Here is a 23,118-nt window from a genome sequence, read left to right on the forward strand (position 1 = left end):
CCAAAGCTGATGATGCTTGGCTGATGTTTGATTCAGCTTCTAAAGTAGACTATCAGGGTCGAAGCTTGCTCTCCAATGCATGAGGACTTGGGACAGTAATTTTAGTTAGCATATCTCTATCTTGGTATCAATCAATTAATTACACGCATTCATTTGAAAATGGTGACTTTATTGCGTCGACGAGCTTCGGCGATGCTTCTTGCGTGGGGTTATTGTATTTTGGCTGAGACAACTTTTTCTAACATCACTCTTGATAACGAGGTTCACTCCAGCTTCATCCAGCGCCGTCTGAGGAGCCAGGAGCGCCGGGAGATGCAGCGGGAAATCCTCTCCATCCTGGGGCTGCCCCACCGGCCCCGGCCGCACATCTACACCAAACAAAACGCTGCCCCGATGTTCATGCTGGATTTGTACAACGCTATTTCCACGGACGGACAACAGCCAGCAGGTTTTTCATATTATAAGCCCGTTTTATCGACCCAGCGGCCCCAGATGGTGACCCAGCAAAACAGTATTTTCCTCAATGACGCGGATATGGTGATGAGCTTTGTCAATCTTGGTATGTCCTCCTTATCACCATATCCAGAGACGTATCCATTCATTTCGATGGATATTCATTGATAAGTTATTGTTTAGCCTATATGATATAAAACATATATTTCACGATTGTTCACTTTATTTTTAAAAGCAAAAAAAAGTTTATTTCACCTTTGCGCAACCGATGACCCAGTCTTGACACAGAAGCGCCTTTATCTTACAATACCTTCTAAATAGTTTTTTACTCAACACATCTCACATGAACATGACCTAAACACAATAATTAAACAGCTGCTTGTTTAGGTTTACTCTGATTTATCTGACACTGCACTGCAATGCTAATACACTCATTATGCTTACTTTGACTCATTCAGTGTCTCAATTGCGCATACACTCGTAGAAAAAAGGGTTTTCTGGCCATCCCCATAGGATAACACTTTTGGGTTCCACGTAGAACTCTCTGTGGAAAGGGTTTTACATGGAACCCAAAAGGTTCTACCTGTAACCAAACTACTATGGGACAGCCAAATAACTGTTTTAGGTTCTAGGTGGTACTTTTTTTTTTTGAGTGTAAAAACATAGTTTTCCAGTTTTTTAACAAAACTTCCTACCATGGTTTCTCTTTGGACCTGTCTGGTCTGTAGGAATACTGACCAGGAGAGCAGAGGTCAGGCAAGGTAAAGGGTGGTTGTGTTGTGCTGGTCAGACAGAGCACTGCTGAGGATCCAGTAGATACTCCAGTTAGGAGTCAGTCTCTCTGGCTTAACCTTGACTTAAATCACAGGAGTTGACTGTAGAAAGCAGGCTTACTCCCAGTTTCCCTGTTGGCGTAAGTATTAAAGGGTGAAAGCTTTCTTCACTGCTGTTTTGTTGTTTGTAAGCACTTTGCAGAAATAACTCTACTGTTGAACTGAGTGCATGAGCTAAGTGTTTGTGTGTGAGTGATGTTCCATTTGTGTGCAGCTTCTAAACGTGGAGGCTTATGGTAACGTTCTCTTTAGATAACACTGTTCTGCATTCTGAGTTGTAAATGTTATGACAACATGGCTGTATCTGATTTCCCCTGAATCCCTTCAGTGTTCTGGGAGACCGGCTTTAGCAAGGCTTTGTTTAGCATGATTTGGACAGGTATTTCAGTACCCTGGGGAAGGCAGGACAAATCAACAGGGAGATAAAGACTAAAATCAAATTATATTTGTCACATGCACCGAATAGACCTTACAGTGAAATGCTTATTTACAAGCCCTTAACCAACAATGCTTTAAGAAGTTTTAAGAAAAATAAGTGTAAAGTAAAAAATAGAAAATAAAAGGAATAAATAATTAAACAGCAGCAGTAAAATAACAATAGCGAGGCTGTATACAGGGGGTACCGGTACAGAGGCAATGGTTAGTTGAGGTAATTGAGGTAATATGTACATGTAGGTAGAGTTAAAGTGACTATGCATAGATAATAAACAGAGAGTAGCAGCAGCGTAAAAGAGGGGTCTCGGTAACCCTTTGATTAGCTGTTCAGGAGTCTTATGGCTTGGGTGTAGAAGCTGTTAAGAAGCCTTTTGGACCTAGACTTGGCGCTCCGGTACCGCTTGCCATGCGGTAGCAGAGAGAACAGTCTATGACAAGGGTGGCTGGAGCCAGTGACAATTTTTAGGGCCTTCCTCTGACACCGCCTGGTATAGAGGTCCTGGATGGCAGGAAGCTTGGCCCCAGTGATGTACTGAGCCGTACGCACTACCCTCTGAAGTGCCTTGCGGTCGGAGGCTGAGCAGTTGCCATACCAGGCAGTGATGCAACCAGTCAGGATGCTCTCGAAGGTGTAGCTGTAGAACCTTTTGAGGATACCAAATCTTTTCAGTCTCCTGCGGGGGAATAGGCTTTGTCGTGCCCTCTTCACAACTGTCTTGGTGTGTTTGGACCATGATAGTTTGTTGGTGATGTGGACACCAGGGAACTTGAAGCTCTCAACCTGCTCCACTACAGCCCCGTCAATGAGAATGGGGGTGTGAGTGCTACGGGTTGGTAGTCATTTAGGCAGGTTACCTTAGTGTTTTGGGTAGTCATTTAGGCAGGTTACCTTAGTGTTTTTGGTCACAGGTGTTGCATCTAAGCTGGCTGTGTGTGTGTGTGTGTGTGTGTGTGTGTGTGTGTGTGTGTGTGTGTGTGTGTGTGTGTGTGTGTGTGTGTGTGTGTGTGTGTGTGTGTGTGTGTGTGTGTGTGTGTGTGTGTGTGTGTGTGTGTGTGTAAATCAAGGGGAGTAGGGTGGGAGGAGTAGGGGGGGCTTCCTTGGACATTATTGCGTTTATAAAACCCAAATCCTGCTTTTGTTTCCTTTGGAGATCTCACCGCGGGTCTAATATCACTATGGTGAAACAGCAGACAGTGTGGTGCCTGTGGCTCCCATCCGGCTGGGATTTTTCATCCAAAGTCAACCCTTTCCCCTTCGTTGTCCTGCCTCAAGGCTTACAGGAGGGATACAGGTTGGGCTTCATGGCCTATTGTGTGTGTGTAAGGTTCTCAATTTATCATCAGGAATAGATTTGGCACTTTTCACCTTCTATTCCCATTCATGTGTCTGTGTGAGCATGTATGTGAGGCAGGGTTGAGTGACCGGGATAGAGGAAAGGGGAAGAAGTAAGTGCATATAAAGTGCAGAGAAAAGAGAAAGAATGAGAAGGATGCAGGGTCCCCGTTCCTCTCATGAACCCATGGCCCCTCTCTCCATTTGATCTGCATTCTGTTTCCAGCTGTGGGTTCCACCATTTTGTAAAGAGCCAGTCCCGGTGGTCCCTGGTAGAGGTCGACCGATTCATCAGAATGGCCGATTAATTAGGGCCGATTTCAGGTTTTCATAACAATCGGTAATCAGCATTTTTGGACACCAATCATGGCCGATTACATGGCACTCCACGAGGAGACTGTAACAATGCCTCCTAGTAGGAGGGGGGTGTGTAGGAATCAGGAGCAGGAGAGCAGAGAAGTTCCAGTGGCACACAACGTTTAATCAGGCGGTCCCGAAGGCACAATACAAACAAATGGGAAAACACGCACAAACGTAGTCGCCACCCACAGGGAATAAATTACGCACATGGAGGAGAAACCTCGACTCCACAAACAAAGTCACGCAAGCACACAGTAAACATTTACCGAAAATATAAACGAAACCCCGTGGTGCAGGCACGCACCCCTTACATGCAAATACACAACAAATAATCCCGCGCAAAGCGTAGCCTGCAGCGGGGTGTATATAAACCCACCCAAATCAACTAAACTGAACACAGGTGTGAAAAAACAGACAGACACAAACGAAAAGGAAAATGGGATCGGTGGCAGCTAGTAGGCCGGCAACGACGACCGCCGAGCACTGCCCGAACAGGGAGAGGAGCCACCTTCGGTGGAAGTCGTGACAGTACCCCCCCCTGACACGCGGCTCCCGCAGCGCGCCTACGCCGGCCTTGAGGCCGACCCGGAGGACGAGTTGCAGGGCGATCCGGATGGAGGTGGTGAAACTCACTCAGCAGAGATGGTCCAAGACGTCCCCCACCGGCACCCAGCATCTATCCTCCGGACCGTACCCCTCCCAATCCACGAGGTACTGCTGGCCCCCCACCTGACACCTGGAATCCAGCATGGATCGTACTGTGTACGCCGGGGCCCCCTCGATGTCCAGGGGGTGCGGAGGGACCTCCTGCACCTCAGCTTCTTGAAGCGGAACAGCTACCACCGGCCTGAGGAGAGACACATGAAACGAGGGGTTAATACGATAATAAGGGGGGAGCTGTAACCTATAACACACCTCGTTAATTCTCCTCAGGACTTTAAATTTCCCCACAAACCACGGACCCAGCTTCCGGCAGGGCAGGCCGAGGGGCAGGTTTCGGGTCGAGAGCCAGACCCGATCCCCTGGCATGAACACTGGGGCCTCACTGCGGTGGCGGTCAGCGCTCGTTTTCTGCCGGCCTTCGGCCCGTTTTAGGTGCCCCTGGACAGTCTCCCAGGTCTCCCTCGAGCGCTGTACCCAATCCTCCACCACAGGAGCCTCGGTCTGGCTCTGATGCCATGGTACCAGGACCGGCTGATACCCCAACACGCACTGAAAGGGCGAAATGTTCGTAGAGGAGTGGCGGAGCGAGTTCTGGGCCATCTCTGCCCATGGAACATACCTCGCCCACTCCCCTGGCCGGTCATGGCAATACGACCGCAGAAACCTACCCACCTCCTGGTTTACTCTCTCCACCTGCCCATTACTCTCGGGGTGAAAACCAGAGGTCAGGCTGACCGAGACCCCCAGACGCTCCATGAACGCCTTCCACACCCGGGACGTGAACTGGGGACCCCGATCAGAAACTATGTCCTCAGGCACCCCGTAGTGCCGGAAGACGTGTGTAAATAGGGCCTCCGCAGTCTGTAGGGCCGTAGGGAGACCGGGCAAAGGGAGGAGACGACAGGACTTAGAAAACCGATCCACAACGACCAGGATCGTGGTGTTCCCCTGGGATGGAGGGAGATCGGTCAGGAAGTCTACCGATAGGTGTAACCAAGGCCGCTGTGGAACGGGGAGGGGTTGTAACCTCCCTTTGGGCAGGTGTCTAGGAGCCTTGCACTGAGCGCACACCGAACAGGAGGAGACGTAAACCCTCACGTCCTTGGCTAAAGTGGGCCACCAGTACTTTCCCCTAAGGCTTCACACCGTCCTATCGATACCTGGAGGGTAACGTATGCGCCCACCGAATCAATCTATCGCGGACACCAAGCGGGACATACCTCCGTCCCGCAGGACACTGAGGCGGAGAAGGCTCCGATCGAGATGCCCGCTCGATGTCCGCATCCACCTCCCACACCACCGGCGCCACCAGATAAGAGACCGGAAGTATGGGGGTGGGATCGATGGACCGTTCCTCTGTATCATTCAAACGGACAGTGCGTCTGTCTTAGTGTTCTGGGAACCTGGTCTATACGAGATCGTAAATCTAAATCTGGTGAAAAACATGGCCCAGCTTGCCTGGTGAGGGTTCAGCCTCCTCGCCGCCCGGATGTACTCCAGATTACGGTGGTCAGTCCAGATGAGGAAAGGGTGTTGAGCCCCCTCGAGCCAATGTCTTCACACTTTCAGAGCTTTTACGACAGCTAGCAACTCCCGGTCCCCCACGTCATAGTTTCGCTCCACCGGGCTGAGCTTCCTCGAAAGGAAAGTGCAGGGGCGGAGCTTCAGTGGCGTGCCCGAGCGCTGTGAGAGCACGGCTCCTACCCCAGCCTCGGACGCGTCCACCTCCACTATGAATGCCAAAGAGGGATCCAGATGAGCCAATACGGGAGCCTCGGTAAACAGAGACTTCAAGCGACCAAAAGCTCTATCCGCCTCAGCCAACCACCGCAGATGCACCGGCCCTCCCTTCAGCAGTGAGGTAATGGGAGCTGCCACCTGCCCAAAACCCCGGATAAACCTCCGGTAGTAATTGGCAAACCCTAAAAACCGCTGCACCTCCTTTACCGTGGTGGGAGTCGGCCAATTACACACGGCCGAAATACGGTCACACTCCATTTCCACCCCTGATGTGGAAATGCGATACCCCAGGAAGGTGACGGACTGTTTGAAGAACACGCATTTCTCAGCCTTGACGTATAAGTCATGCTCCAACAGTCGCCCAAGTACTCTGCGCACCAGAGATACATGCGCGGCGCGTGTAGCGGAATATATCAGAATATCATCGATATAAGTCACCACACCCTGCCCGTGCAGGTCCCTGAGAATCTCGTCTACAAAGGATTGGAAGACGGCTGGAGCATTCTTCAACCCATACGGCATGACGAGGTACTCATAATGGCCGGACGTGGTACTAAATGCTGTCTTCCACTCATCTCCCGCCCGGATACGCACCAAGTTATACGTGCTCCTGAGATCCAATTTTGTGAAGACGCGTGCTCCGTGAAATGACTCCGTCGCCGTAGCGATGAGAGGTAGCGGGTAACTGTACCCCACCGTAATCGAATTTAGACCTCTATAGTCAATGCACGGATGCAAATCTCCCCCCTTCTTCTTCACAAAAAAGAAACTCGAGGAGGCGGGTGACATGGAGGGCCGAATGTACCCCTGCCTCAGAGATTCAGAGACATATGTTTCCATAGCCACCATCTCCTCCTGTGACGGGGATACACGTGACTCTTGGGAGGTGCGGCGTTTACCTGGAGGTTTATCGCACAATCCCCTTGTCGATGGGGTGGTAATTGGGTCGCCCTCTTTTTACAGAAGGCGATAGCCAAATCAGCATATTCGGGGGGAATTCGCACGGTGGAGACTTGGTCTGGACTCTCCACCATCGTTGCACCGATAGAAACTCCCACACACCTACCTGAGCATTCCTCTGACCACCCCTTTAGAGCCCTCTGTTGCCACAAAATAGTGGGGTTGTGAAAGGCCAACCAGGGAATCCCCAGCACCACCGGAAACGCAGGAGAATCAATGAGGAAAAAACGAATTCTCTCCTCATGATCCCCCTGCGTAACCATGTCCAGTGGAGCCGTGGACTCCCTGACCACCCCTGACCCTAATGGTCGACTATCTAGGGAGTGCACCTGAAAGGGTTTGTCCATCTGAAACTGGGGAATCCCTAACCTATGCGCAAAACCACGGTCCACAGCCCCTCCAGCACCGGTCGGCAGTGTGCCCTCTATGACCACATCCGGTCCAGGAGGAGGATCCTCCTCCGGTCGCCCTCGCTGCAGCACCTCCTAACTCCATGGGGGTTGGAGCGGAGGTGCTGGGGGGTGGAACCAACCGGACCCGATCCGGACGCCCGCGTGTAGCCAGCAAGTTATCCAACATGTCCACTAGCTGGTCCAGGGTGAGGGTAGCGTCTCTCCAAGCTAGCTCCCTGGGGACGTCCTCATGTAGGCTGCACCTATAGTGGTCAATCAGGGCCCTGTCGTTCCACCCCGAGCCAGCGGCCAAGGTCCTGAACTCCAGCGCGAAGTCTTGGGCGCTCCTCATCTCCTGCTATAGATGGTACAGATACTCTGGGTAATTGTCCCTCGCCGAGTCTGGTCCCTCCCAGACCGCGTTGGCCCACTCCAGAGCTTTGCCTGACAGGCAGGAGACGAGGGCATTCACGCTCTCACCTCCCGAAGGAGCCGGGTGAACGGTTGCCAGGTACAGCTCCAGCTGGAGCAGGAAACCCTTGCACCCGGCAGCCGTCCCATCGTACTCCCTCGGGAGCGCGAGCCGAATACCGCTGGGCCCGGATGACGCCGGCGAAGGTGGTGGTGTAGGTTGGAACGTGGTGGGTGCAGGGGTAGGCAGGCCACCCCTCTCCCATCTCTCCATCGTTGCCATCACCTGATCCATGGCGGTCCTGAGATGGTGGAGAACGGTGGTGTGGTGTTGTACGCGCTCCTCCATGGACGTGGAGAGCACGTCAGCTCCTGCAGACTCCATTGTCGTGGTGCAGGATTCTGTAACAATGCCTCCTAGTAGGAGGGGGGGGGGTGTAGGAATCAGAAGCAGGAGAGCAGAGAAGTTCCAGTGGCACACGTTTAATCAGGCGGTCCCGAAGGCACAATACAAACAAATGGGAAAACACGCACAAACGTAGTCACCACCCACAGGGAATAAATTACGCACACGGAGGAGAAACCTCGACTCCACAAACAAAGTCACGCAAGCACACGGTAAACATTTACCGAAAATATAAACGAAACCCCGTGGTGCAGGTACGCACCCCTTATATGCAAATACATAACAAATAATCCCGCACAAAGCCTAGCCTGCAACGGGGTGTATATAAACCCACCCAAATCAACTAAACTGAACACAGGTGTGAAAAAACAGACAGACACAAACGAAAAGGAAAATGGGATCGGTAGGCCGGCGACGACGACTGCCGAGCACCGCCGAACAGGGAGAGGAGCCACCTTTGGTGGAAGTCGTGACAGAGACTGCGTGGCAGGCTGACTACCTGTTATGCAAGTGCAGCAAGGAGCCAAGGTATGGTGCTAGCTAGCATTAAACGTATTTTATAAAAAACAATCAATCTTAACATAATCACTAGTTAACTACACATGGTTGATGATATTACTAGTTTATCTAGCTTGTCCTGCGTTGCATATAATCGATGCGGTGCCTGTTAATTTATCATTGAATCATAGCCTACTTCGCCAAATGGGTGATTTAACAAGCGCATTCGCGAAAAAAGCACTGTCGTTGCACCAATGTATACCTAACCATAAACATCAAAGCCTTTCTTAAAATCGATACACAAGTATATATTTTTAAACCTGCATATTTAGTTAAAAGAATCCAGGTTAGCAGGCAATATTAAACTAGGGAAATTGTGTCACTTCTCTTGCATTCATTGCACGCAGATTCAGGGTATATGCAATAGTTTGGGCCGCCTGGCTCGTTGCGAACTAATTTGCCAGGATTTTACGTAATTATGACATAACATTGAATGTTGTGCAATGTAACAGGAATATTTAGACTTATAGATTCCACCCATTAGATAAAATACGGAACGGTTCCGTATTTCACTGAAAGAATAAATGTTTTGTTTTCAAAATGATAGTTTCCGGATTTGACCATATTAATGACCTGAGGCTCGTATTTCTGTCTGTTATTATGTTATAATTAAGTATATGATTTGATATTTGATAGAGCAGTCTGACTGAGCGGTGGTAGGCAGCAGCACGCTCGTAAGCATTCATTCAAACAGCACATTAGTGCGTTTGCCAGCAGCTCTTCGCTGTGCTTCAAGCATTGAGCTGTTTATGACTTCAAGCCTATCAACTCCGGAGCTAGTTAGCTAATAGCGTTTCAATCGGTGACGTCACTCGCTCTGAGACCTTGAAGTAGTTGTTCCCCTTGCTCTGCAAGGGCCGCGGCTTTTGTGGAGCGATGGGTAACGATGCTTCGAGGGTAGCTGTTGTCGATGTGTTCCTGGTTCGAGCCCAGGTAGGGGCGAGGAGAGGGACAGAAGCTATACTGTTACACTGGCAATACTAAAGTGCCTATAAGAACATCCAATAGTCAAAGGTATATGAAATACAATTGGTATAGAGAGAAATAGTCCTATAATAACTACAACCTAAAACTTCTTACCTGGGAATATTGAAGACTCATGTTAAAAGGAACCACCAGCTTTCATATGTTCTCATGTTCTGAGCAAGGAACTTAAACGTTAGCTTTTTTACATGGCACATATTGCATTTTTACTTTCTTCTCCAACACTTTGTTTTTGCATTATTTAAACCAAATTGAACATGTTTGATTATTTATTTGAGGCTAAATTGATTTTATTGATGTATTATATTAAGTTAAACTAAAAGTGTTCATTCAGTATTGTTGTAATTGTCATTATTACAAATAAATAAATACACAAAAAAATCGGCCGATTAATCGGTATCAGGGGTTTTTGGCCCTCCAATAATCGGTATCGGTATCGGCGTTGAAAAATCATAATCGGTCGACCTCTAGTCCCTGGAGTGATAGCTTAAAGCCAAACTGGATTAAGGCATTTCCCCTTGATAGACCGTAGCTTTCAGTGAGGAAAATATAACTTTTCTACCCCCTCTTTCAATGTGCAGGTATTTAGGTGGCCAATGTTGACGCATCTCGGAAATGATGGAATCAGTTCAGTTTTATTAGTCTTGCTTCCTTCATTTCCTAAACTAATTAATGGTGGAAAAAGCTTTGGCTTCTCATGCCTTGTTCTTGTGGAATGGTAGACATATTTTTTCTTCTTTCCCCTAAGTGAATTAATATATTGAAATGAAACTGCTGTAGGGTATCCTTTTTTACTCATTTGTTTTGTGTGAATATATACCATTTCCCCACATAGAGTCAGTACTGTTAGAATCCCCAACCACCATCCAGTCTGCCCACTATCAATATGTATTAATTTAATGTCCATGACTATGCAACACATCTGACTATACAGCTGCAGTTTGACCGCACACATCTGTAGCTTGCCTGCACATCTGTGTCGTTATAATGGAGCTATAGCCATACTGTGGAGTGGAGAGCTCAGGTCTGACTTTACACTGCTGAAGCAATCTGACTATAACCTGACAGCATGGTTCCTGGTTGGACTTAGTTGACCTGCATTCCTGCACTGCTAGTGCCTCTTGTGGGCATAGGCAGACACAGATGTCTTTGGGATGTTCTTGCTTCCATGAGAACACACTTGCCACATATGGGAATAAGAGACAGGTTTATCAGTTATCTTTCACATTGCTCCATGTGAAATGAAATTAAGAAGATGGTGCTGTATGGTCAAAGTTTGCCTTGTAACAGGTTTGTGAACCCAACAGGCTAAATTGAAAGCTGACTGTCATAGTAATCTGATTTGGGGAGGAAAGCATGCAGGGTATTTGTTCTCGATACTCAAAATTGTATAATTCCTCTAATCATTTTTTAATCCCTTCTTTAAAGATGGTTTCCTTTTTTTCTAAGACGTTGTTTCAATTGAAATGCTTAGCAAGGTGTAAGGTTTGTTAAACAAGGCCTGTTTTGGTAAATAAAATAATCTGAACATAAGCCACTGAATGTTGTCATACTTCCATATCAACATTTTTTTAATGGAACCTAAGACAGGGTAGTTGGAGAGGTTAAAGAATAAAATGTTTTATTGTCACATACACCACCGGATAGGTGCTGTGAAATGGGTTATTTTAGACATCTGATTAAGAAAGTGTTTTTTTCATTAGGCATTTTCATTGTGTTCCAGCTTACTTTATTTTATACCAAGTAGATTTTCTAGGTTTTAGTTTTGCCTCTGATGTAGAATATTCATAAACTTCACCAATATATTTTGATTGGCAGCTGAAAATGATTCATTATAAACAAACAGGCTATTGATTGTGCCACGCCAGCGCTGCACGTTGAACCCTGTGTCATGAGCTAAGAAAAGTGTTGAAATGCTTCACAGAGAGAAGTTTGCATATCTGAGGGCTGATCTCTGGAGCTAATGGTCCCTAACGTAAACACACCAAGACCTTACGAGCAATTATTGCCTTCATAAAAACGCCATGGTTTCTTTCCATCGTTTAATAAATGACTAGCATGGTTCAGAATGCTCTTTACGGTGTGTGTGTGTGGTTAAAAGTTGTTTTCTGGGCTTTAATGTGTTGGGTGCATGTGTGCTGCATTAAGTTGTGTGTGTGTGTGTGTGTGTGTTATTCGGTACTGAAACAATACCAAGGCACCAGTGAGACAGACGTATGATGTCATGGGGGCTGCTAGTGGGCAGGATGTGTTTAAGATGGGTAATCATCGCTCCACTCTGCACACCTCCAGTGTGGGAAGTCCCCCATTGCTCCGGAGACCTCCACTAAGCTTTCCAAGGACAAACACATTGGGTAACGCTGTAAAAACACAGCGCTGGAAACCTCCAGGAAATCTTTGGCTCTGCCCCACCACCATTATTGTGGAAACTCTGAGAGTGGCTCAGCTGTTTCAGGGCAGGGTGGGACACCGTGGATCTCAGTTAGGGGACTGATATCAGGCCTAGCCTACTCTCAGAAAGACCATTCACATAAATACTCTATTATCATTCCCCTCCAGAATATAGTACTTCATGTATAGTGGTTAAATGTATTCTCCTATGGTGGATTATGGATAACATTTTGAGGATTATGACATTAGGATCATAGTGTTTCTGCAGGGTGTATGTATGGACATTGGATTGGCTGCTGTGGTTTTTCTGGCATTGCTTTAACAGGGCTTTTCTTGTGGTCAGCACGTGTGCTATTTAAACATGGAGCCCCCCATTGGCGCTTTATGCAGACTGATGTTCAGATCAATCAGCTCTCTCATGGAAGCAGGAGTCTGCTATTTTTGACACAGTGCTTCTGAGATGTGTGCAGAGCAATGTGGATCAGAAGACTTTGATTCAGCAACATTTTTGGCAGAATTAAACCACCACCTGGCTGCTGATCTAAGTGTATTCACAGCACTGTGTGTTGGTACACATGCACCCCCCACTGTTTCAACAGACCAGGGGTTATGGGGAGAAAAGGGATGTGCCTTTAACCCTCCAGGGTCAGTGTTCATTATGTTAGTTGTGCAGCTGTTAATGGGTGAGGTTAGCTGTTGGAAAAAGCTGATCAGGGATCAGTTGGTATGGGTAGTGAGTAACCTCTTTTCTCCCACTATCCCCTCTCAACAGTTGAGCTGGATCAGAACGTCCTGTCTTCTCGGCACAACAGGGAATTCCTCTTTGACTTGTCCCATATCCCAGAGGGAGAAGCTGTCTCCGCTGCAGAGTTCAGAATCTACAAGGACTACATCGGAGAACACTATGAGAATGAGACCTTCCATGTGAGCGTGTACCAGGTGCTACAGAAGCCCCCTGACAGGTGACACCTCTTCCATTAATCTTTGTGTGTGTGGCCTTATAAAACAGTATACTACTCCCTAAAACTGCAGAGACCCACCTTGACCATATAGAACACCCCTTCAAACATCACCCTCACTCCCCACGCCACCATCATTCACTTAATCCCCCTTCAGTAATACCTGGCAACCCTCCCCTCCCTCCACCAACCCCTCTCTTCTTGGCCACACTACGCGTTTTGATTGTAGTGAACAGCAGTTTGATTTGTCCACCTAGGAAACACACACACACACACACACAGACACACACACACACACACACACACACACACACACACACACACACACACACACACACACACACACACACACACACACACACACACACACACACACACACACACACACACACACACACACACACACACACACACACACACAGCTTGTCCTGCTAGGTGACATCAGAGCCCAGTCATGTGTAGGCATGGCCTGTCCCACAGAGGTGACAGTGAGGCTATGTCGGTGCTAAGAACAACACCATTGTCATTTAGAGACACACATGCCTTCCATACAGACAACAAGGCGGCAAGAGAAAGAAACAGTCTGTGTTGTGGGCCTGGGGGCCTGAAACTCAATCTGTAAACAAATCCATTGTCTGTGAGATCTGCCCCAGAGCTGTGATATCTGCTTCAATCAGTCTGGGAATTTTCATCTGTGATAAAGATACCTCTTTTAATAATGGCTATCGGTGGGGTTAGATCGACACTGCATGTCCTAGCCCATCTTGTTTTGGATTTACTGGATCCTGGGTTCTCTCTGGGTGGCTAATCTCTTCAGTCTCTACTATTTATTGGAATATGTATCAGCTATCTAGATCAACTTTTATATACCTACTTTACTTTTACATACTGCACTACATAGCAGCATCCCAAACTGCCACTGAGGAGAATGGTTTGAAATGCAATGTGAAGTGGCAAGGCTATACGTTTATCCAGACTTGAGGCAACTGATGTTAGAATTTAGAAGAACACACTTCCTAGGTCTGTAACTCTTTGTTGTGTATCTAACTGAGACTTTATGTGCTGTGTATCTAATGTTAGTAGTCAATGTGCCCCTCAGTGAGGAGGACCTGTTCCTGCTGGACACGCGTGTGGTGTGGGCTATAGAGGAAGGCTGGCTGGTGTTTGACATCACAGCCACCAGTAACCAGTGGGTGGTGAACCTGGACCAGAACCAGAACCTGAACCTGCAGCTGGGCCTAGAGAGCATGGACGGTGAGTCACTGTCATAAAGTTATAGGAGTACTGAATGGCCGCTGGTCCAACAGAGATAGATCTCTAGGGCTGGTACACCCACCACATAACATTGAATTTAAAAATATCAACATATACACTGGACTGACATGTGCATGTATTTCTGTCTCCCTCTACAGGCCAGAGTGTGAACCCCAGGCTAGTAGGGCTGGTGTGTGGCAGTGGGCTACAGGACAAGCAGCCCTTTATGGTGGCCTTCTTTAAGGGAACTGAGGTTCGCCTCCGCAGCGTCCGCTCTGCCCACGGTCACAAGGGGCGCAACCCCAACCGCTCTAAAAACCCCAAGAATGCTCAGGACGCACTGAAGGTTGCTGAGGCTGCAGCAGGTACACAAATTCCCCACTTGGAGTTTAATGAGTCAGTCAACATTTTATAAACTTGTAAACTTCATATTCAGGCTATGAATAATATTTAACTAGGAACACCTCTATTTTACAGTGTTTAAGTGGCAGTGATCACAGTGGATTGTGTTGATTAATCTGTATGCTGTTAATTTCCCCCTTTGTCTTCAGAGACCCTCAGCACAGACCCGAAACAGGGCTGTAAGAAGCATGAGCTGTATGTCAGCTTCAGAGATCTGGGATGGCAGGTACAGTAATATGACGACTCCTTCTATCACACCAGGTCCTGATATCTCTGTTCTGTACTGTAATGATCTGAGCACCCCCTCTTCTTTCTCTATTCACCCACTTAGATAGGAGTATGACTTGAATAGATTCAATATGACATTATCTCCATCTCCCATTTGTTGGATGTTGTTATGAAATTCATTTTTTCAATTGTCCCCTCAGGACTGGATCATTGCACCAGAGGGCTATGCAGCGTACTACTGCCAGGGCGAATGCGCTTTTCCCCTCAACTCCTACATGAATGCCACCAATCATGCCATTGTGCAGACTCTGGTAAGAATATTTATAGCTTACATATTATTATATACATTTCTGAGGGGGTTGAATATGGCATTTTATCAGGGTTTCACTGTAGAGTCTTTACTTTAAATTGTAAATTATTTTCATTTTTCAATTTCTTTATCAAAGCACTCTTTGACGTCCTGCATCCTGTAAAGAAAACTGCTAAAGTATCAATGCACATTTTACCCCACACTTGAATATTTCTAATAACAGTGCTCTATTCTACCCCCCCCCCCCCCCCCCCCCCCCCCCAGGTCCACTTCATAAACCCAGAGACAGTGCCCAAACCCTGCTGTGCCCCCACCCAGCTCCACGGCATCTCAGTCCTCTACTTTGACGACAGCTCCAATGTCATTCTGAAGAAGTACCGTAACATGGTGGTCAGAGACTGCGGCTGTCACTGACTGCCATCAGACTTCCCCTTCTCAGGATACACTGGGGCTAGTGGAGGAAGATGAGGAAGAGGAGGAAATGGGGATTATGCAGCAAAACTCATTAATTTCCTGATCTATAAGGACCTGCTGCTTCAGGACTGGCAGGAAGACCAACTGCCTTTATTATTGGCTGCAAACTGACAAGTACTAGCAATACTGCCTTAGCAGTAGAGACATACTGCCCTAGCAGTAGAGGCATACTGCCCTAGCAGTAGAGGCATACTGCCCTAGCAGTAGAGGCATACTGCCCTAGCAGTAGAGGCATACTGCCCTAGCAGTAGAGGCATACTGCCCTAGCAGTAGAGGCATACTGCCCTAGCCCAACTACGAAGAAGATCTTTGGCATCTGGATTGTCTCCACTACATGGTGCATTAAAGATAGTGACAAGGCTACTCGTCTAGAGACCGCAATAGAATTCCCAGTCAGTACCATGGAGGAATGAAACATCACAGACACCGCACTGTCATCCATTTATTTATAATCTCATTTTACTTAAGTTAACAAAGAAAGGAAAGTATTGATGAATACAAAAAGATAGCCCCCTGGACAGAGGCACGAGACTCAAATGAAATGCTAAAGATGCTCCAAAACGGAGCAGAATTAAAAAGTTAGCAATTGCTTGTTTATCCATGAGTAGACATTTTAAGATGTGCCTTTGAACAAGATAAATCCTGTTTGGACAGTTCTGCTGTGTGCACACAGCGCATCTGTGTAAAACAATTGCTGGATAAAACTGCTGCATCTGATTGCATTAGACAGTCTCTGAAATGGGTTTACTTTGACACGTTTCTTTTTTACAGCATCATTCATTTTTTCCACAAACAGCTGGGTTTACTTTGATTTCGATGAGAACAAAATGGCTGTCTGTTTTTCCTTTGAACAGCATGTAGATGATGATGTATTTTGCGGAGCAGAGGTCAGGTGTAAGACATCTGGCTGTCTGTGTGCAGATTCAGAGGCTGCTACTATGAGAGATGGCAGAGCTGACGGTTAATACGAGACTGTGTGGGATTGATAGAGTATGCCCTTTTGGGTTGAGTTTCCTGGAGGAGGTGGCACAGACATATATCACCAAGCTCTACACAGCACAAGAAAGGCATGTGGTCCCAGAGATGCCATTGGTTTTGCCCACATGAGACCGAGAGAACTCTGAGCTATCATTCTGTTCCAGCTTCCTTTTGATGTCCTTCCAGACCTGCAGGTGGGCGATCGAGGCCATATTTTCTGTAAAAACTAAATGTGAGATTACAGCAACAAATTGCACAGAAACTCTCATAGACATAGCAGATGCAATACATTTATATCACTTGGCCAGAAAAGCATTTTCTCACACACTGACAACCAAAACATGGTAACTGAAAACGTTGATGGTTTATGTATAATCTATAATAGGCTCTATAAGCATATGTATATAAATATTGTAAACATCAGCTGGTGAGGTAAAATATAGTAAATGTAGCCTACTTTAGGGCTCTATTCAGTCTGTATAGCCGAAGCGTTACAGATTGCGTGCTAGAAATGTCATACCCCGAAGACATGCTAACCTCTCACAATTACAATAACGGCAGGTTAGCATTTTGTTTTTTTTGGGAGGGTATGATATTTGTGCGTCTGTTACTTTCTCACTCATCATTATTCATGATTCATTCAGGATTATCCGTAATCATGGTAGCATCCACATTAATTTAGAAGTGTTTAGAAAATACTATATTCTTATTTACAATAAAAGTTACTCCAAAATGACACAATACATTATTTACCATTCATTTCTATTGGTCACAAACTAATCTTAAACACAATCAAAACAAACAGGAAATGCATTCAACAAATTTGTAGAGTAACAAGCTTGATGTAGTCATTGTGTTCTATGAATATGGGACCAAATACTTAACTTTTTACTACTTTAATACACATACTGTATAAGTGAATTTGGCCAATAATTTTGGTCCCCTAAAATGGGGGACTATGTACAAAAAGCACTGTAATTTCTTAATGGTTCACCAGATATGAATGAAAATACCCTCAAAATAAAGTGCACAGTCTGCACTTTAACCTCCTAGTCATTTCAAATCCAAAGTGCTAGAATACAGAGCCAAAACAACAAAAATTATGTCGCTGTCCTAATACGTTTGTAGCTCACTATGCAGCATTTACCGTGAATACAGTCTCTGCTTCCGCAGAACATTCCATTATAAATGTTTATCACGCTGTAACGCTGAATTTCCGCCATACGGATTGAATAGAGCCCTTTAACATGTTTTATTCTTAATCAACAGAAATATTTCAATTAGAATTTCAGAACATAAAGGATTGTCAAACCGTAGCAAAAGTTGAGGTAAAAGAACAGACCGGACACCAATGAAGGGGATCTAGTGCATAATGTAATGCCAACAACTGTCAGCTATACAGTACAGCACACAGAGAGCCATTCACACTCACTGGGGCCTACTTCAACATTCACTGTTCTACATACAGAAATCAGTTCTGTCAATTAAAGTTGCTAATATAGAGGTAGCATAGAATGACATGTATTTCCCCTGAATGATCTCATTGATAAAATTAGGAGTGTTTATGTTTTCAAGTTTTAATAATATTGTGTGACACCTTTAAAATTGCAATTCTAGAGTTGGGTCAAGGTAATATATTGTGCCTGATATATTCTCTCTCACATCCCTGATAATCCATGGCTTTTAGACCAATAACTGCAATTGTACTCTGCTTATGAGTCTGTCTTAGGAGTCGCTGAGGGCACTGCTTAGGGCACTGTCGTTAGGAGTCAAATCTATATTTCTTTCCTCCTTGATCATAATTCACCTTTATATAAAACAGACAAGCAGAAACGAGCCAAAGACTGCCACAAAGACAGGGATGGAAGAGTGTGAGGTTGAGATAAAGATAATAAAACCAAAGTTAGGCTTTGCTGGCTCCCTTTCCATATGGTAGTGGTGTTTATCAGTACGGGCAGTTGGTGCCTGGGCCACGCAGCTCAGGGGCTGACCAACGCCTCTTCCGCGCTGGTTCCAACCCCCCTCTCTGCCCTGCTTTTGGCCTATCTGGAGCAGGGGGAAGGGGAGCCTGGGGGCAGGATGTTTGCAGGGGCTTAGGCCCTCTAGCTGGGGTACCAGGACCCTGGGGTTGGGTGGGTGGGGGAACAGAGGGTGATGTGGGTATGAGAGCCAGGCAGACGTCACCCACACTAAGTTGGTGGCAGCGGAGGCCACAAAGACGGACTGTTCTCTGGGGACAGCAGGAGGACCAGCCACGCCCGCGTACAAAGAACGGGTACTCCACATACACATCCAGGAATTCCTGTGGGAAAAAATACTGTTACAGTCACAATGCAGAACCTCTGTTTGTCTACTAAAGTGGTGTTAGTGTTCTGAAATTGGGGATTGGCATTGATGTAGTATCATAATGAGGGATACTGCAGGAATGTATTTCACTTTCTTTAGGGTTAGACTCATCAAGAATTATACTATTTGCAAATATTTATGATATCTTGTATATTGAATTCCATGTTATAAATTATGGAAATGTCAGTAGACAAACATACAATGACAAACACACTGACATGAGCTCATGTGATGTAATGATGTAGTAGGCTCAGGCCCAGCTCACCTGAGAGTGTTCCTCGTGTAGGAGGATGAGGAGGCGGGAGAGGGAGGGGGCTGTGGAGGGGGAGATGTGCTGCACAGTGCAGCAGCTCAGACGCAGCTCTGGACAAGCCTCCGCGCCGATTAGGAAGTCTTCTGTCTGCAAATCCTCAACCCTCCTCAGCCGCCCGTCTTTGAGCTCGATTAAAGAGCCTGCCGCAAAGTGAGGGAGCAACCAGGGCAGCTGGTCAGAAGAGGCGGAAGGGTAGGAAGAGTGATGGGAGGAGAGATGTGGAGGCACACATACTTTTTCTGTTACTCCCATGGTCCAATATTTCTCTGTTGATTGATCAATAAGTGACGGTCTTATGGGAGATTGTGCCTCAAACTCCAAAGGACTTTGCCCTGAAGCATGGTACTTGGGGGCTGTGGAGAGGTTTGTGTATACCAGTTCAGGGTGGTGGTGTAGGTTCCTGTTGGTGGTAGGAGATAGAGCTGTGTTCAGTGGGGCAGAACCTGTCCCTGAGCTGGGTCGTCGCTGGCCCCCCTGTTTTCTTCTTCTCATATATGGGCCGCTCTGTCTGCTTTGCTGTGTGGTGTGTGGACTTAACTTCTCCCTCACTTTTTTATTGAGGTGCCATCTGTACCCTGCTTCCACCCCACTGGGCTCCTCTGTAGGCAAGGCCATGTGTCTGCAGATAGAGGGGTGGCGTGGGTATTCTGAGGGGTGATGGAGAATGTAGGGAACTTCCCACCCTGAAGGCACTGCAGCCCAACGTCTGTAATAGTGCTCCTTCCACTCAGCCCAGCCATAGCTGTCGTTGACAGGAGAGGGGAGATAGGGGTTGACTCTGGTGGTGGAGGCTGTGGTGGGGGACTGGGTCCAGGGCTGGTATAGTGGGGGCACAGATGCAGGTGTAGGAGGGAGCAGGTCTGAGTAAGATGCATTGTAGGGCTTGACTTCATTATGGCTCTTGTAGGGGAAGGGGACCTTGAACGTGACAGCAGGAGGCTGCTCTGAGAGGCCTGGTCTGGGGTCCCTCTTCTTGGGCGGGAGACTCTCTCTGCCTAGGCCGGTCTCTGGGGTTAGTGTGGTGCTCATTGGTTCACACAGCCGTCACATATACTGACACTTCAGTTCCCTGGCCTACAGGTTGTTGTGGAGAGGTTAAGTCACATAGGCCTCATGTGAAAGAGGCACCCTAAGGGATCCCGTTACTCTCTGGTGAATCATCACTGACAGAGAGGTCAAAGGTGGTCTCAGTCTCAATGATCCAATCTGAAAAAAGACAGAAAGGTGTTTGTTTGACATAAATTATAATTTAACCCTCATCCTTATGTCAAAAGCCCAAGAGGAAGGTACACCAAGATAATTGTATACATTTCATAGCCTTGTATTACAGGCTGTTCAGCTTATAGTCATGTGACTTTTGATGATGCATTTCATAAACTATATTTCATTACGTACTGTCACAACGCCCTCTCTCTCTCATATCCCTCTTTTTCTCTCTACTCTCCCTCTCTCTTTAAAATTTGCTACATAAGTGATAGACAGAGCCTTTCTCTGCCAGTTCTCCCTGTCTCTCTTAGACCCCTATGGAGTTACAGATGGTGACTATGCCCTTGAAATCTCATCACTAATTTCTCCATCGCCTCCAAATTAGAGCCTTTCAAACCACAGACTGCTACATTGAGAGTGTGATTGACAGCTGAAGTCTGGCTCACTAGAACACTAAACTTTAACCGGATGTACTTAGGAAGAAGTTACTATGGTAACACAGTATAGTAGTGTGCATACTGTGGGAACGGTGTACATGAGGGGAGGTGTTGCACAGGGGTGCTGTGTTGTGCTTTCCAACACTAATCACAAATATCATTTTCATGAAAACTTAATGAATCTACTTTGTCTGAATAATATATCGCATTCTTACCCAATGATCAACACACATGGGATGTCATTGATTTTACCAACAACAGGAGTTATTCATTTCGCTGTAGCTGACCTACTATGCAGCACAGCAACAAAATGCATAATGCATTCATGTGAATCTGAGCAAAATACATGCAGATAAAACTGTTATACTTCTCAATATTGTATAAAAATAATGACCTTATATAGAAATGTAGCTTAACCTTGCATTTCCTATGTACAGCTCATACCATAAAGATATTTCACAATGCACACACTTGCCAGTAGTTGACCTATTCAAATCTACATGCTCTTTATTTAAATGATTTGACCGAAAGCCTGAAGAGAAGTGACAGAAGAAAACAGAGCAAGACTTTACGGTGCAATCTTATGCAAAGCTAAAGCCAAGGCCTGAATGGTGTCATCACACCACCGCAGAGCAGGCACCAGCTCCCTTGATTGCTGAATGATGCTCTTTCACTCTGACTAACAGACATGTCTCGCAAGTATGAGGCATAGCTTGGATCACACCTTCCATTGTGTGTACAGACTAGATGACCTCATAAGATTGGGACAGAATACACCCTCAAATGGAGAGACATTCCTAACACAGAGGGCTGTACTGACAGAGGCCAATCATTGGGCAAAAACTCAGAGCAGCAGACTGGTAGTATAACCTATTAAGGGTATCAATTGACCTCACCTTGCTGTGCATGTCATACTACGACTATGCAAATGCAATCTTCATAGAGTGTCTGTAGGTGTGTTGTATGTACACAATTGTGTTACTTTTAGTGGAACAGTAATTGCTATGAAAGTCCTGAAACATACTTTTCTTTTGGTATTGTTATCATTATGTGCAGAGCTCTTTTTCTCAAGCAACACATTTCCAAGTTACAAATTACACCCCAAACAGAACTGGTCATATCGCGTTGCGTAAGTTCTGACTGATGTGAAGCCTAATGCTCTAGATGGGTTAGATGCACTTTATCACTGATGCAATATTATTGCTATTGAGTTTTTACCACTTGGTGTAAATGTAACACCTCAACCGTAACATAAAGGAATACCATGCATATCTAATGACTACAAGGGAGATGAATACCTTCCTCCCACACAGTTACACACATATTATCACATTCACAAGATACATCTGAACACTTGCCGCCTTACCTCTCTTCTGGTTAAGGTGTGTCTTTAGTACAGCATGCTGCAGAGTGAATGGGAACATCCAGACAGCCTCACTATGTCTATCAGACAGATGCACTCTCTCTTTTTCCTCCCACTCTCTTTTACACCCCCACTATCTCCAGCCCTCTCGACATATCTACCAGATTTGCTCAGCCCTCTCCTTCCCTCCTTCCCTCACTTCCTCTCTGTTGCTCTGTCTCTTTCTCCGTTTCTAGCTCAGTCTTGACTCCCTCTCCCTCCCTTCTTCTTTCCCTTTCACAACCCTTCTCTCTGGTTTCTGACTCTCTCCATCTCTCTCTCTCCCCCCATCCCTCTCTCCTTCCCTCTCTCTCCCTCCCTCTCTCTGGGTGTATAATTAGACATGAGACCGCTGTGATACTCGTCAGCTGATAGTAGGCGTATGGCTGCCTGATGGGCTTGGAACTCTGCCCAGTTGTGGTGAGGGCGGGAAACTATAGCTTAGAATGTTCTGGGCATTACACATCTTTAGCTTTCATGCCTGTTCCACCAGTTGGAATGCAGAACCTTCTTGGGAATATATAGGAAGACACATTCTGAAAATGAAATCCCATTCTGAAAATACTTCCGTTGGCTTCACATTTATTGCAATTCTCAGTTGTTGAAAATGACAGTTGAAAATGACAGTGAATTCTCGAAACCCACTTCTCTATTACTGTGGTCATTAATACAGTCTTACAGTCTTCTCTTAGTTTTCTCACTGCTGCATATGTAGGATACATATCCGAGCCACTGAGCCAAATGCCAGACAGTGTGAATGTCAGTAAAGTTAGAAAATTATCAGCCTTAATTGCTTTCTATTCAGCAGTTAAAAGGATCAGTATTTAGACCTATATACATTCAGAACAAACACATTTTTTTAACTCAGGACACAAAAGATATGTTCCCTC

General features: G+C 46.2%; 2 protein-coding genes across 2 annotated transcripts; one reads left to right on the forward strand and one right to left on the reverse strand.

Moving 5' to 3' along the window:
* LOC106565804 (bone morphogenetic protein 7) lies at window positions 1-16,005 on the forward strand. Its single transcript, XM_014133359.3, has 7 exons — window positions 1-559; window positions 12,692-12,881; window positions 13,978-14,132; window positions 14,291-14,497; window positions 14,684-14,760; window positions 14,963-15,073; window positions 15,337-16,005. The coding sequence occupies exons 1-7, from the start codon at window positions 160-162 to the stop codon at window positions 15,484-15,486; spliced, it is 1,290 nt and encodes a 429-aa protein (XP_013988834.1). The 5' UTR covers window positions 1-159; the 3' UTR covers window positions 15,487-16,005.
* On the reverse strand, window positions 15,976-22,538 carry LOC106565947 (uncharacterized). The gene is made up of 3 exons (XM_014133638.3): window positions 22,193-22,538; window positions 19,136-20,389; window positions 15,976-18,826 (listed from the first exon to the last, which is right to left on the reverse strand). The coding sequence occupies exons 2-3, from the start codon at window positions 20,210-20,212 to the stop codon at window positions 18,470-18,472; spliced, it is 1,434 nt and encodes a 477-aa protein (XP_013989113.1). The 5' UTR covers window positions 20,213-20,389; window positions 22,193-22,538; the 3' UTR covers window positions 15,976-18,469.
* Between the last annotated feature and the right edge of the window lie 580 nt (window positions 22,539-23,118).

This window comes from Salmo salar, chromosome 12, assembly GCF_965601325.2.
Source record: "Salmo salar chromosome 12, fSalSal1, whole genome shotgun sequence".
Taxonomy (NCBI): domain Eukaryota; kingdom Metazoa; phylum Chordata; class Actinopteri; order Salmoniformes; family Salmonidae; genus Salmo; species Salmo salar.

Coding starts and splice junctions, on each gene's coding strand:
- LOC106565804 (XM_014133359.3), top strand. CDS start 160: ATGGTGACTTTATTGCGTCGACGAGCTTCGGCGATGCTTCTTGCGTGG. Junction 14,761..14,962: donor TCAGAGATCTGGGATGGCAG/GTACAGTAATAT, acceptor TTGTCCCCTCAG/GACTGGATCATTGCACCAGA. Junction 15,074..15,336: donor ATGCCATTGTGCAGACTCTG/GTAAGAATATTT, acceptor CCCCCCCCCCAG/GTCCACTTCATAAACCCAGA.
- LOC106565947 (XM_014133638.3), bottom strand. CDS start 20,212: ATGAGCACCACACTAACCCCAGAGACCGGCCTAGGCAGAGAGAGTCTC. Junction 18,827..19,135: donor TACACGAGGAACACTCTCAG/GTGAGCTGGGCC, acceptor TTTTTCCCACAG/GAATTCCTGGATGTGTATGT.